This window comes from Castor canadensis, chromosome 3 (assembly GCF_047511655.1).
Source record: "Castor canadensis chromosome 3, mCasCan1.hap1v2, whole genome shotgun sequence".
Lineage (NCBI taxonomy): Eukaryota > Metazoa > Chordata > Mammalia > Rodentia > Castoridae > Castor > Castor canadensis.
Genome location: NC_133388.1, coordinates 7,490,121 through 7,505,291, shown reverse-complemented (window position 1 = coordinate 7,505,291; position 15,171 = coordinate 7,490,121). Strand labels below are relative to the sequence as shown.

The 15,171-nt window shown below is 41.9% G+C and overlaps 1 protein-coding gene across 1 annotated transcript in view; it reads right to left on the bottom strand.

The window, feature by feature from the left end:
* The window catches only part of Cdc42bpb (CDC42 binding protein kinase beta), a 105,278-nt gene that overhangs the window by 59,624 nt on the left and 30,483 nt on the right, over positions 1-15,171 (bottom strand). Inside the window, exon 2 of the mRNA XM_020167364.2 lies at positions 5,809-5,900. Coding sequence (XP_020022953.1) covers positions 5,809-5,900 — 92 coding nt within the window. The remainder of the gene's footprint in view (positions 1-5,808; positions 5,901-15,171) is intronic.

The window sequence follows — 15,171 nt, the reverse complement described above, 5'->3', positions numbered from 1 at the left end:
ACAGCAGGACAGGCCTTCTGGACTGCTGAGAACAAGCCACATCACCGCATTTGGCATGCTCAGAGCAGTGCTAGGCATAGTCAGCTGTCAGCATACCAGCTGTTGGCCAGTCCTTCAAGGCCCAACTCCAATGCCACCTCTTCCAGGAAGTCTCTTGACCTTTCAATCTCTGCTAAATCCTAAATGAACTTTTCTGTCACTACCAGTACCAGTCATGACACTGCACTATTGCACAGCACATTCTACCCTCTATAAATCCCATTTGCTGGCCTATGTCAGCACTGCAGGCTACTCCTTAGCAGTGACAGTGACTCTGAAGCTTTGGTGGCCAGTGGCAGGCAGGCAATGTGTCTCCTTGCACATAGGAGCCTGGGAACAAAGAGTCATGGATAAAACCACCACTTCCTTGTCTAAATCCCATATAGGACCAGCATCAAAGCTGCCATGAGAGCTGGAGTGTCCTGAGCACGTTCCATGTGTGAGGAGTGGGGCTAAGCAATTTGTCTGCCCCCTCACTCAGTCCTCACAACAGATCCATACAGTGGGCTACTGAGCCTGTGTCTTACAGATGTGGAGGCTGGGGATCTAATTAACAGCCCAGGAAGTAGTAGCCTCACTCCCAGGCACACGCTGGTAAAGCCTACACTATACCAACAGTCGTGATTCAGTGTCATCTTCCCTAGTGGTGATGGCAGTTCCAAGATGAGCCTGCCGACATGACCCCAGGCCTGCTGAGGATCAAGGGCACTTGCCCTACACTGCAAGGATCCCAGCCAGCTCTGCAATGGTGGCCTCTTGTCCTATTTATTATGTATGGCTTACAAACTAGTAACGAAACTTGCTACAATCCAAAGAAATAGAATGAACGATGTCTGCAGAGGACACAGCGGGGGCCAGGCATCACTGTGCCGGAATGCCACTCCCTTCTGGAGTCTAATGAAGGAAGCACTATCACTTTAGAGCCACCAGTGTTCACTACAGGAATGGTCTAGCAGCAAAAGGATGGGAGAGCTGATCTTCTGAAGAAGACAAGTTACAAGAACAACCGGATCTCAGAACAAGACCCGTAACTTACAACTCTTGCCAGAGACCCAATTTCTCAGAAGAGAGATATTAGGAGCCAGGCACTGGTGGCTCATGCCTGTAATCCCAATTACGTGGGAGGCTGAGATCGGGAGGACTGTGGTTCAAGGCCAATCCAGGAAAATAGTTTGAGACCTCATCTCCCAAATAACCAAAGCAAAATAGACTGGAGGTGTAGTGCAAACAGTACAGAGTCTGCTTTGCAAGCATGAAGTCCTGAGTTCAAACCCCAGTCCCATTAAAAAAAAAGGGGGGAGGGGAATAATAGGCACAGCCTATTGCCAGAAAACATGCAAAATGGCTGGTAAAACGCATGGACAGATATACCCTTCACTGAAAAATTCTTGTCATATCAAGAACACATAGCTGCATGCTGGTGGCTTGTGCCTGTAATCCTAGCTACTTGGGAGGCTTAGATTGGGAGGACTGAGGTTTGAGACCAGCCCCAGCAGTTCTCGGGACCCTCATCTCCAAAATGAACTGGAGGTGTGGCTCAAGCAGTAGAGTACCTGCTTGACAAGCAAGAAGCCCTGAGGTTCAAACCCCAGTCCAACCATAAATAAATACATAAACAAATAAAGTAGAAGTGAAATGTGTAAGTAAAATTTAATGTGACATGCAAAATCAACTTATAAAATAAATAATTTGTAGAAAAAGTTGTTGGTTTATCAGAAATTTTTACCTGCCCCAACTTCAATCTTAATTGTTTCAAAGACACATCCTGAAAGTCTCCAAATTTAGACAGTTCAGCAAAAGAATACAAAATAATTATACAAAACATTAAAAAATGGCCCTAGGGTATGAGGAGAAAGTGAACATGTGATATTGGCCCTGTGCTGGAGGGAAAAAGAAGACAAAAAAATTCCATTCATTTTCAGTTGAAACACATGAACTGTGGTTATGTAAGACACAGCCCCTATTAGAAAACAGTCCCTGGGGTGAGGAAGGGGCCTTAGGGGTAGAGCACTCGCCTAGCATTCTTGAGACCCTAGGTTCCATTCCCAGCACCACAAAAATTAAAAAACAAAACCAGTCACTGAAGCATTAGGGTGGTACAACTTACTTTCACTGCTTCAAAAAGAAAAAAAATCTCATGGACACACAAGCCAGGGAGAGGAAAAGGGAGACAGAAGCATGTGATGAAGAAATGAAAGACTTAAAACAAAACCAGGTGAAGAGTGACACTGCTGTTTTTTGAACCATTTTACCCATGCAGCTGCTCTATTCCTTTGAAATGGTTTCCAAATGAAGTTTTGTGTGTTTGCTTTTTTAAAATCACTCCAGGAACAAGAGCGAGCACGGCAGTACCTAGGCTCACGAGATTCAAGTCAAGCTCCACCCAGGCTTGCTGCTCTGGGTCCTGCTCTCTTACCAATGCAGCAGAAGCTGCACCTGGTGCAGCTGCAAGTGGAGAGTTTCTGTAAGCTCTGGTATTATCTAAGGCCCAGTCACTCCTGGCCACCATTGGGCCCCAGACACAGGTCTGGGGCCCTTCACATCAGTAGGCACTGCCCTTTCAGGGGACATCCCTGTCACAGGAACACCATGGACTGAGCTGCTACTAAGATACAAAGGAGAAGCAGCAGGTGTTTTCAAACCCACTGTGTTCCAGAAAAAGGCAACACCCCATAGATCCTGAACCTCACTTTAATAACAAGCTGGAAATGTTCTTCCATGCTGGGGAGGAGAAGGCTTTAATTGTGACTGTGTTTCCTGCACTTGCTACACACTGTGCACAATTTAAGTGCCACAGGTCACACTTGGACTATATTGTAGACTCTGGCTTGGCATGAAAGACCTAACTCAGTAACATATTATTTTATGAAGAGCTAGAGAAAGGAGCTTAAAGGCTCCAAAGAAATAGGGAGAAGAAAATGCTAATTACTCTTGATTTGATCAGGACACAGTGTATACATGAGATGAAATACCACACGATGCCCCATTTATATGTACAATTATTACATGTTAATAAAAACATAACTCAACACTTCTGCTCCCAAGGCTGACAAATGTCCTCACTTCTATGACTTACTAGGTACCTTCAGAGACAGAGGCTGAAATTGGCACATTTCAGGGACATGAGGACAAGAACAGCCAGGAATTACAGGGGTGATGGTGACATTAGTTACAGAGTCCAAATGGAAGGGAAGCTTGGTAAGTGCCTCAGGAGAGTGAGTAAGAGGTCGGCCAGACAGTTACAGAGGTTCAGCAAGAAAAGGTGGGTGCTGAACCCAGAAACCTGGGAGGACACTGGTGGATGGTGTTGAGGTCACTGAGGGATGACGGAGGGGGATGTCAGGAGAAGAGCTTAGAAGCTCAAAGCCTTCATGAGAGGCCTTGGGTTGAGCCCCAACACCACCAAAAAAAAAAGCAAGTGAAGTTGCAAAGCCTTGAGGGGAATACTGGGCAAGAAAGACAGGCTTCTTTTAATCTAGGAGGGCCTGAAGCTGGTCCATGCCATCTTCTCTGAGACCCATGAAATACTGAGTTTTTATACTGTATTATTTTCCAAAGAAGAGCACTAAAAACAACCATAAACTATTTTGGCATGGCAATTTTCCCTTCCTTCTCTCATTTTTCCTCTTAATTATCACCTCCTACCCTGCAATATCCCTTCTTCCCTCTCCAAACACCCTCTGGCCAGTGTAGCTGTGGCTGCAGCTCTCTGGATGGGCTTGATGGATTCACCTTTGCCCCAGCAAGACAGGCAGCCAAAATGTGCACTGGATGGAAGCTGCCTTTAATGTTAAAGGCTTTCTCTGTCTTCTCACCACACACACAAAAAAAACCACACTTACGTCATCAACAAACTATTTACCTCTTAGGAGATTTTTACTTTATGTGGAACTCAAGTTTTTCAAGTGTCTCTGTTAAATGGTGGCAATCAAAGAGCCTGGGTTGTGGAAAGAGACAGGTGAGAACTTTCTGGGAGGGGGCAGAGATACTCTGCATTGACTGGGGTGCTGGTTACAGGCTGCAGACATTTGTCAAAATGCAAACTGCATACCTAGAACTGTGCATCTTATATGGAATTACAGTAAGCATGTTTTATTCCTGGACATATTACATGTAGCTTTGGTCAAGCATGGTCAAAAAATAGTAATAACTAAAAAGAAATCAAATGAAATTTCAGAAACAGCAATTTTAAATTCCTGTGTGAGTATTATGCAGCTCAGCAAATGTGGAGCAGCTCTCAGTCAGTTATGATTAAATTGTTCTGTCATCTGCTGAGTGTTTCCCTGCCTTTCATTTTGTGAAAATATGCCTCCCAAAAAGCAAATGGTCACCAAAAAGCAAGATTAAAGTTATGGTAATCCTCCCAAGCCAAAAAGGGCATGTAGTGTGCTTACATGGTGAAAAGCGGCATGTCGTCAGCAGAGCTTGGACAGTGTTATGGGAAAAAATGAATCCAGCATCTGCAGTACAGCTGCGTCCTAAGCATTTGCCGTTTGTCCTCATCAGTGGTGTGCTTAGAACCACAGACCCACAGATACCCAAAATCTATTACACATTCCAATACTTTCAAAAAGCTTTCTGGCCTAGCCCACGCAAAGTGAATTTGGTTGGGATTCTTTCATTCAGGGTGGTACTGAGATAAACCTGGAGCTGTGATAAGCAGCCACTGGACTTGACCACCTCCCTCCCTTTACACAAGGGATGGTGGGAAGATAGAGCAGAGATGGAGGACAAGAGACATAGGGTCCATTTCAGGAATTGGAGCTGGAATCTGATTTGAGACCTGGGGTAATTTCCAAGAAAGCAATGCAGCATGACACAGCTACCACTGCATGCTCAGGCAGGAGCAACACAGCTTTCTTGTGCCAATGTTTGTATTTATTTACCTATTTTTGATGCAGGGTCTCACTATGTTGCCTAGGTTGGCCTCAAACTTGTGATCCTCCTGCCTTAGCCTCCCAAGTAGCTGGGATTAATGGCCTGTACCACCATACCTGGCCACTTTAGTAGTTTTTAAGAAATTTTCCTAGGAATATTTTCTGTGTATTCCCACTGAAGATGTGCAGATAAAGTAGAGGTGTCATCAAGTGCCTTTAGCAGAAGAAAATATTCAGAAAAAATACTGAGACATTTTCTGAAATAGATGATAGGCCCTCTTTAGTCTCTATAGTCACATGATACTGCAGAGCAAAGAAGCTACCTCATTAAACTCCTGCATTGCTTTCTTTCACATCTGCACATAGGAAAACAGGAGTCCGGCACAACAAAAGCCATTTCACACTCGACAGCATTTCACAGTGACGTCCAGCGGGATGAGACAAGAGTGCTTCCTTGTGGCTTTTCCTCTGTAACCAACATCAGCCCCAAGCAAGCAGAGCTCAGGTGGAGGCTTACCACAGGTACAGACCTGGGAAGCTGCTCCAGCTGGACCTGACCACTGCCAACATGGGTGGTGCAGATGGCCAACAAGCTGCAGAGCCCAAGAGCAAACCTCACTTAACTTCTCTGCAGCTTTTAAAAAAATGCCAAGATACTTTTCAATTACCAAATGGACTTTTCCAAACTTACTTATATCTTTTAGAAACTATTTTTGGTCACCAATCATAAGCTTTCTCTTTTCATTTTTGTTACCCGCTTAATTCACTCTCTCAGATTTTACCCATCCAGAGCTCTCTAGATGATACCAACAAACAGGTCCCCCAGAAGGTAAGAAGAGCTGTTGCTGCATTGGACATCTAGATGAAATTAACATAGGGAAGTTTCTCTTACCTCACCAAAAGCACCTCTTCCAATTACTTTGATTATTTCAAAGTCCTCTCGATGAAGTTGCATATCCTTCACCAGCTGTGTAAATGGTTTAGCTATAAACAGAAAAAGTAAGATGAACAATTTAGTCTAATAAGCTGATGCTATCTTAAAACTTAACTGATTGAGGCATTCCACTAGGTTATACTTTTTAAAAAAATGCTTATTTAAAAAAATATTTACTACTTGAAAGGCTTTAGGAAGTCTGTATTTATGCTAATTAGTGTGGATATTTATCAACAACATCATTATCTATTATACCAAAACTATGTACAAAAATTCTCCTGGTGAAAATCTGTTCACCTTGGTCAAAGTCAAGGTCTACCCACTGAGAGAGCAACTGATGGGCATGTTAGGCTATCCCTCCTGTCCTCAGGGACAGCTCCACTGATGACCACAGAGCACTGAGTGAGACAGCCCTGGACTGCACTGCAGGAGCCACAGGGCAGCTAGAGGAGCAAAGAGACAACCTGCAGAGGCAGAGGTGCCTCAGGCGGCCCGGGACATCCACAAAGGTCCTTATAAACTACTGGGTGTCTCTGACAGCAATCAGGCACGTACTCCTTACACTGACTCTGAGAGTAATTCTATTCTTGGTCCACAGTTTACAGATGAGGAAACTGAGCCGGGTTTCTGGTGGATAGTGTACTACAGAGTTAAATACTAACCCCAGAAGACTAGTGTTCTTATAAAAAGAAACAGAGGCAGAAGGGAAAAGAGCTACATAAAGACAAAGGCAGAGGTTGGAGGGAGGCAGCCTAAAGCCCACTAACCCCAGGGGACTGCAGGCAGCCATCACCAGCTGGAAGAAATGAGGACGGTTGTTCCCAGAGCCTTTGAGGAAACAAGGCCAGTCCACACCTTGACTTTCACCTGCTGGCCTCCAAAACTGTGAGAAATTTCTGCCATTTTAAGCCTCCCAGTTTGTGGCCATTTGTTATAGCAGTCAGACAAACTTTCAGATAAGTTGGGAACCTCCTTCCCAGGACACAGTATGAGTGGCAGAGCCAGGCCCAGAGGCATTCTGTCTGGTTCCAGAGGCAGAGATGTTACCTATTTCACTTACACCTGTCTTTATTTTCACAAGTGGCCCAAATCCACTTGTTTTATGTTAATTTCTATCTGTTCTATATAGCTCTTTTGAAAATTCACCATTACTACAGTTTTGTAAAATGCTACCATGGTGAAACCAGCAGTGTATTATCTCTTACATTTCATGTACAACTACAATTAGCTCCCCCAAAATGTGTGGCCTGACATTTTACGGGCTTTTAACTGAATTCCATACTATTAATCTTATTTCTATACTTTTTCTCCTTAAGTAGTGCCTTGGTACCCCTGAGGTGAGATTCCTATGGTTTACTGTTCTCAGCAACGGTGGGAGTAACTGAGGTTCTCAGTGCCTGTAGGATGGTGAGTTATGAACTGGCCCTCCGTCGCCATGCGTGCCATCGTCACAGACCTCAGGAAACAGCACACACAAGGCCTCGATTTTTTTTTTTTTTTTTTAACGTCAGGCTAAAGAAAACCCTTGAGCTGGAACTTAAGGTCATCTATAGATCATCTTTATTTCTTTTAAATATCACCAAAAATAACCATTCCTAAAATTCCTAAAGGAAGTAAAACAAACACAGCTTTTAGGGGAAAACAGTCACCACAAATTTGATTTGTTCTATTTTCCCAGCAGAGAAAGGGAGTTTGGAAAGAGAAAGAGCCCAATCAACTATGCCACAAGCCACCCAGAGGACAAGTGCAGAAAAGCTCCCGGAAGCCACGGCATAACACAGCATCCTGGACTCTCCTACAAAACCCCAAAGACTCACAGACTTGCTAGCTGTTGCATAAGCAGCACAGACCATACAGCACCGTTCATGGAAACCAAAGAAAATCTGCCTGCAACATACCATGAGCCGGTTTCATTTGCCCATGCTCCAACCCCAGTTCTTGCTCCTATACATATTCAATGCTTGCATATTTCTTATGTTTCATTTTTATTTTATTTTTGATTTTCAGGTTTCCATACCACCTGATAGTCACTTAAAAGATCTATGAACTGAGTCAACACACCAGAAATTTTAAATGTGCTTGTGAACACATTTGTTTAATTTTAAAAATTATTTTCTTAGGATGAATACATTTGCAATGAACATTTTCATGCATGCTGATTTTTTTTTTTACTACTTAATTAATTTTTAGGGTGAAATTCCAGGACTCTACAAAGGCCACTATTTTATGGTTCTTAAGCTGCCTTCCAAAATGAACACACTGCAACGCAATACACTGATGCTTTGCCTCCTTTGATGCTTGGTGAGGCTAGGTGTTCTCCCTCACCCACTTGTATGCCTTATTTGGTTGAATATCCACTTCTGACATTTGCTCACTGCTGACATCCTGCTCTTTTTACTGGTTGGGTGGCTGCTTTATTTTAGCTACATAGGACACATCAGTTGTAAATGACATTCCTCCATGCCATGGTCTCTTTTCATATCAATTATGCCATTTTTCACCTTTTTTGGTACTGGGGATTGAACCCAGGGCCTCTGCTCTACACCTCATGTCCTTTTGTATTTATGATGTTTTTGTTTTTGTTTTTGTTTTATTCATATGGTGGTATTCCCCCACTCCCTTCCTTTTATGATGTTTTTGTGATAAGATCTCACCAACTTTTTCCAGACTGGCCTCAAACTCAAGAACCTCCTCTCTTCATCTCTGAAGTAGCTGGGATTACAGGCATGCACCACCACACTCCACTAGAAATTACTTTTAAATAATATGATTTAATAAAATTGAGGTACCTCTTTTCTCCTTTGCCATTTTATTAAGGCTTAAGAACTTATCAACCCTTTGTGAATCTAATATTGAATCCTATTTTCTGCTAAATACCTTGCAAGACACTTAACCCTTTATGTCACCTGTTATTTACTGTATAGTATAGCATGAGGTGCTGACCTTAATCCTGAGTTTTAACATCCACATGTAGTCAAATGTTCTAAAGATGCTTGCCTAGTCTATTTGTTCCTCCCTACTTGGTCAGGAGGAGGCCACATCCATTGTGGGGCTCCATGGAAAAGCTCTGGCTTCTATTCAGAGATTCAAGTCCTAAAGGTACTATTTGGTAGTCATGCCATCTGAGAAAAATCACTTCATCCTCTGTGACTAGATTTCCTCATCCATACAATGGCAAAAGCTCTTTCCTGGGACTCATTAGCAGTATGAATCAAGTTAGATATGATGGAGAAAGTAGCATGCACCCAAGCTGCCACCTCAATGTCCCTCTTTCATCTCTGTCTTTCATGCCCACTGTCTTAAAGTTACTCTACCATCCTTGTCAAGCTTTCTTTCTACTCTTTTGACAAAACATTGAACAGGACTGTCCCTTAAATGGGTGGATGTGTATTTATCAGGGCCAGTATGATAAACATAACTATAGAAACAAAATACAAGATAAGAACTTCAAAAAAACTTACAAGACTCAAGCAACAGGAAATCAACATTAATGAAAGCCAAGGCACTCAAAAACAGCTCCAGAAAGAAAAGTCTAAGGGAAATATTGTTAAAAAAAAAAAAAAAAAAAACTCAGGTCAGGCACCAGTGGCTCACACTTGTAATCCTAGCTACTCAGGAGGCAGAGATCAGAAGGATCACACTTTGAAAGCAGCCCAGGCAAATAGCTCACATGACCCTATCTAAAAAAAGAGAAAAAAAACAAAACACAAAAAAGGGCTGGTAGAATTAAAAAGGCTGAAAGATCTCAAATCAATGACCCAATTCTCAAACTCCTAGAAAAACAAAAACAAGCAAATCCCAAAACAAATAGAAGGAGAGAAATAATAAAAATAAGAGCTGAAATCAATGAAATAGAAACCAAAAAAAAAAAAAACCATACAAAGAATTAATGAAACAAAAAGCTGGTTCTTTGAAAAAATAAGATCAATAGACCCCTGGCAAACCTGACTAAAATGAGGAGAGAAAAAACCCATATTAGTAAAATCAGGAACACAAAAGGGGAGATAACAACAAATAGCATGGAAGTCCAGGAAATCATCAGAGACTACTTTGAGAACCTATATTCAAATAAATTCGAAAATCTTAATGAAATGGACAGATTTCTAGATACATATGATCATCCAAAACTGAACCAAGAGGAAATTAATCACCTGAATAGAACTATAACACAGAATGAAATTAAAGCAGCAATAAACAGTCTCCCTAAAAAGAAAAGTCCAGGACCTGACGGATTCTCTGCTGAATTCTATCAGACCTTTAAAGAAGAACTGATACCAACCCTCCTTAAACTGTTCCACGAAATAGAAAGGGAAGGAAAACTGCCTAACACATTTTATGAAGCCAGTATTACACTTATCCCAAAACCAGGCAAAGACACCTCCAAAGTGGAGAATTATAGGCCAATCTCCTTAATGAACACTGATGCAAAAATCCTCAATAAAATAATGGCAAACCGAATTCAACAACACATCAAAAAGATCATTCACCATGACCAAGTAGGCTTCATCCCAGGAATGCAGGGGTGGTTCAACATACGAAAATCAATAAACGACATTAACAGAAGCAAAGACAAACACCACTTGATCATCTCAATAGATGCAGAAAAAGCCTTTGATAATATCCAACACCACTTCATGATAAAAGCTCTAAGAAAACTAGGAATAGAAGGAAAGTACCTCAACATTATAAAAGCTATATATGACAAACCTACAGCCAGCATTATACTTAACAGAGAAAAACTGAAACCATTCCCTCTAAAATCAGGAACGAGACAAGGATGCCCACTATCTCCACTCCTATTCAACATAGTACTGGAATTCCTAGCCAGAGCAATTAGGCAAGAAGAAGGAATAAAAGGAATACAAATAGGTAAAGAAACTGTCAAAATATCCCTATTTGCAGATGATATGATTCTATACCTTAAAGACTCAAAACACTCTACTCAAAAGCTCCTAGACACCATCAATAGCTATAGCAAGGTAGCAGGATATAAAATCAACATAGAAAAATCATTAGCATTTCTATACACTAATAATGAGCAAACTGAGAAAGAATATACGAAAACAATTCCATTTACAATAGCCTCAAAAAAAATCAAATACCTAGGTGTAAACCTAACAAAGGATGTGAACAACCTCTACAAGGAAAACTATACACTTCTGAAGAAAGAGATTGAGGAAGACTATAGAAAGTGGAGAGATCTCCCATGCTCATGGATTGGTAGCATCAACATAGTAAAAATGTCAATACTCCCAAAAGTAATCTACATGTTTAATGCAATTCCCATCAAAATTCCAATGACATTCATCAAAGAGATTGAAAAATCTACTGTTAAATTTATATGGAAACACAAGAGGCCACGAATAGCCAAGGCAATACTCAGTCAAAAGAACAACGCTGAAGGTATCCAAACTATCATGACTTCAAACTATATTACAAAGCAATAGCAATAAAAACTGCTATTGGCACAAAAACAGACATGAAAACCAGTGAAACAGAATAAAGGACCCAGATATGACTATAACCAACCTATCTTTGACAAAGGCGCTAAAAATATACGATGGAGAAAAGACAGCCTCTTCAACAAAAACTGCTGGGAAAACTGGTTAGCAGTCTGCAAAAAACTGAAACTAGATCCATGTTTATCACCCTATACCAAGATTAACTCAAAATGGAGCAAGAATCTTAATATCAGACCCCAAACTCTAAAGTTGATACAGGAAAGAGTAGGAATTACTCTGGAATTAATAGGTATAGGCAAGAACTTTCTCAATGGAACCCCAGCAGCACAGCAACTAAGAGATAGCATAGATAAATGGGACTTCACAAAACTAAAAAGCTTCTGCTCAACAAAAGAAATGATCTATAAACTGAAGAGAACACCCACAGAGTGGGAGAAAATATTTGCCAGCTACACATCAGACAACGGACTGATAACCAGAATATATAGGGGACTCAAAAAACTAAATTCTCCCAAAATTAATGAACCAATAACGAAATGGGCAAGTGAACTAAGCAGAACTTTCTCAAAAGAACAAATTCACATGGCCTAAAAACACATGAAAAAATGCTCACCACCCCTAGCAATAAAGGAAATGCAAATTAAAACCATACTAAGATTCCACCTCACCCCTGTTAGAATAGCCATCATTAGCAACACCACTAACAACAGGTGTTGGCAAGGATGTGGGGAAAAAAGGAACCCTCGTACACTGCTGGTGGGAATGTAAACTAGTACAACAACTCTGGAAAAAAATTTGGAGAATTCTGAAAAATCTAAACATTGATCTATCATATGATCCAGCAATACCACTCTTGGGGATATACCCAAAAGACTGTGACACACGTTACTCAAGAGTCACCTGTATACCCATGTTTATTACAGCACTATTCACAATAGCCAAGTTATGGAAACAGCCAAGATGTCCCACCACTGATGAATGGATTAAGAAAATGTGGTATCTATACACAATGGAATTTTATGCAGCCATGAAGAAGAACGAAATGTTATCATTCGCTGGTAAATGGATGGAATTGGAGAACATTATTCTGAGTGAGGTTAGCCTGGCCCAAAAGACCAAAAATCATATGTTCTCCCTCATATGTAGAAATTAGATCATGGGCAAACACAACAAGGGGATTGGACTTTGATCACATGATAAAGCAAGAACACACAAGGAAGGTATGAGGATAGGTAAAACACCCAAAAAACTAGATAGCATTTGTTGCTCTCAACGTAGAGAAACTAAAGCAGATACTTTAAAGCAACTGAGGCCAATAGGAGAAGGGGACCAGGAACTAGAGAAAGGGTTAGTTCCAGAAGAATTAACCTAGAAGGTAACACACATGCACAGGAAATCAATGTGAGCCAACTCCTTGTATAGCTATCCTTATCTCAACTAGCAAAAACCCTTGGTCCTTCCTATTATTGCTTATACTCTCTCTTCAACAAAACTAGAGATAAGGGCAAAATAGTTTCTGTCAGGTAGCGAGGGGTTGGGGGGGAAGGGGAGAGAAAGGACCCAAACATTGTACACACATATGAATATAATAAAAAAAGGAAAAAAAAAAGGGGCTGGTGGAATGACTCAAGGTGTAGGGACTGAGTTCAAGCCCCAGTACCGGGGAGCGGAAAAAAAAACCCTCAGTATTTTCAAACAGTTTGAGGCCATAATAACAACACTGTACTAATTGGAAAAAAAAAAAAAAAAACCTACTGAGACTGCACTAGCTGAATCCAGAAGAGACAGACCAATCACAGAGGTACACCATCCTGCTCACCTCACAAGGGCTGAGAGGAGGAGACCAAGAAAGATGCCAAGCCCAGTGAAGAAAAATGGATGGGGTATAGCAGGTGGAAAGGACAAAGAATGACATTTCTTTTTTTTTGGTACTGGGGTTTGAACTCAGGGTCTCATGCTTGCAAGGCCACTTGAGCCACTCCACCAGCCCTTTTTTTTTTTGTTGAGTATTTTCGAGATAGAGTCTTGGGAACTATTTCCCTGGGGCTGGCTTGCAACTGTGAGCCTCCTGATCTCTGCCTCCTGACTAGGATTACTGGCACCTGGCAAAAGTAACTTTCTAATAACAGCATCAATCAGCATCAAAACAAGAATGAGGTAACCCATTATTTGGACTGGGGACAGCCAGGAGGCAGAAACGACACCAGCAGGTACTACAGATGATCAGCAGGTGCAGAAAACACTGCCCTTCGGACCAGGAAGATGACAGGAAGAGGGTAGAGACACCTGGCCAAGGGCCGTGTAAAGCTGAAAACAGGCCTCCAAGGATACGATGGTGCTGCCAGTCCTGGAGCCTCTGACTACAAAGGCTGGGACCTGGATATGAGACAAGGAGGGAATGCCAGCCAGCTGATGCTGGGTTTCTGAGGGTCTGCAAAGAGGCAGTTCAGCAAGTGTGGGGGACAATCCCAAAGTAGAACCAACTGCTTACTACTAGAAAGCAACAGCCAGGATGAGGTGTTGCCAGGCATCACAGCGAGAAGAAGAAATAGGAAGCAGCAAAGCCCTTCTCCCTCCTCCCTGGCTCTCTATAGCACCTTCTTAAGACCAAGTGTAACAGGGAAGTGAGCATGAACTTACAGTTTCCCCAGCCAGATATATACAGAAATGAGCATAGACATAAATGGGTATGTACACACATATGGCCCAAGCTCTGTCCTCTGAAGGGCCTGGAAGCAACACCCAGACAACAAGCACGCCCAGTGCCAGAACTTGGTTTCTAAACCCCATTCTCCACCAAAGGAACTAGGTCCCCTCAGGCAAGTCCAGAGCTGGTCAGCAAAGTACAAAGTGGGCCTGTAGTGACCTGTGGTATATGTAAGGACATGCTCAGAAAACACGGCATACCAAAACATACACTGATTATCACAGAATGCAATGCAACAAATGACACAGGAAACCAGGAGGAATCTGTACTGATAACGATAAATAAAATCTTAAACCTGGCAAAAAAATAGGGTATTTATTATCTCACAGTTCACCCAAGAAAACAACATCAATTACAAAGGGAAAGGGGCCACTCTGCACGGAAGCATAGCAAGAACTACCTAAATTAAGTGATGGAGTGAATATCATCAGTAATGTGATGAAATGAAACTGCACATCATGTAACAGGACGTAACAAGGAAAACACAGCATTACTTCTGTGGTTTTCCTTCCCAAGACACAAGCCTGACCCTAATCGTGAAGAAACATCAAGTAAACCCAAATTGAAGGTACATGCTTCAAAATGACTGTCCACATCTTCACAGTGTGGAGGTCATGAAAGTCAAAGAAAGACTAAGGAGCTGTTTGCTCAAAAGGAAACGCCCCAGGATACGGACAAGGTCATGCAATGAGTGGTTCTGCTCTGACCCTCACCAGGGAGAGTAGGAGGGGTTAGCACACCTGGCTGGCATCCAAAGATGAGATGGGAGCAACGGATATCTTCCAGATTTTGAGGTAACGTGGAATATCCTTGTTTATAGGAAACACACAATGAAGTACTCAAAGGCAAAGGGTATCATATGAGAACTTTCCTTAAATAGGTGGGGAGGAGAGCTCCTTATTCTATTATCTATGACCTTTCTCTAAGTTTGAAACTTTCTCAAAAACATTTTTGGAATATTTTGTAAAAGGTCATTTGTTGCTAATTGGAAACAAACTGTAGAGTTGAGGTTCAAGTCCGGAAGTGAGAAGAGCCAGGAAGGCCAGTGGATACAACCACCAACAGTTCAAGAGAACCAGGGTGACTCAGAAGGGCTCTCAGCCCTGGAGCAGAGGAGCACTGGGCACCCAACATATGCTTGGAACAGAGTCT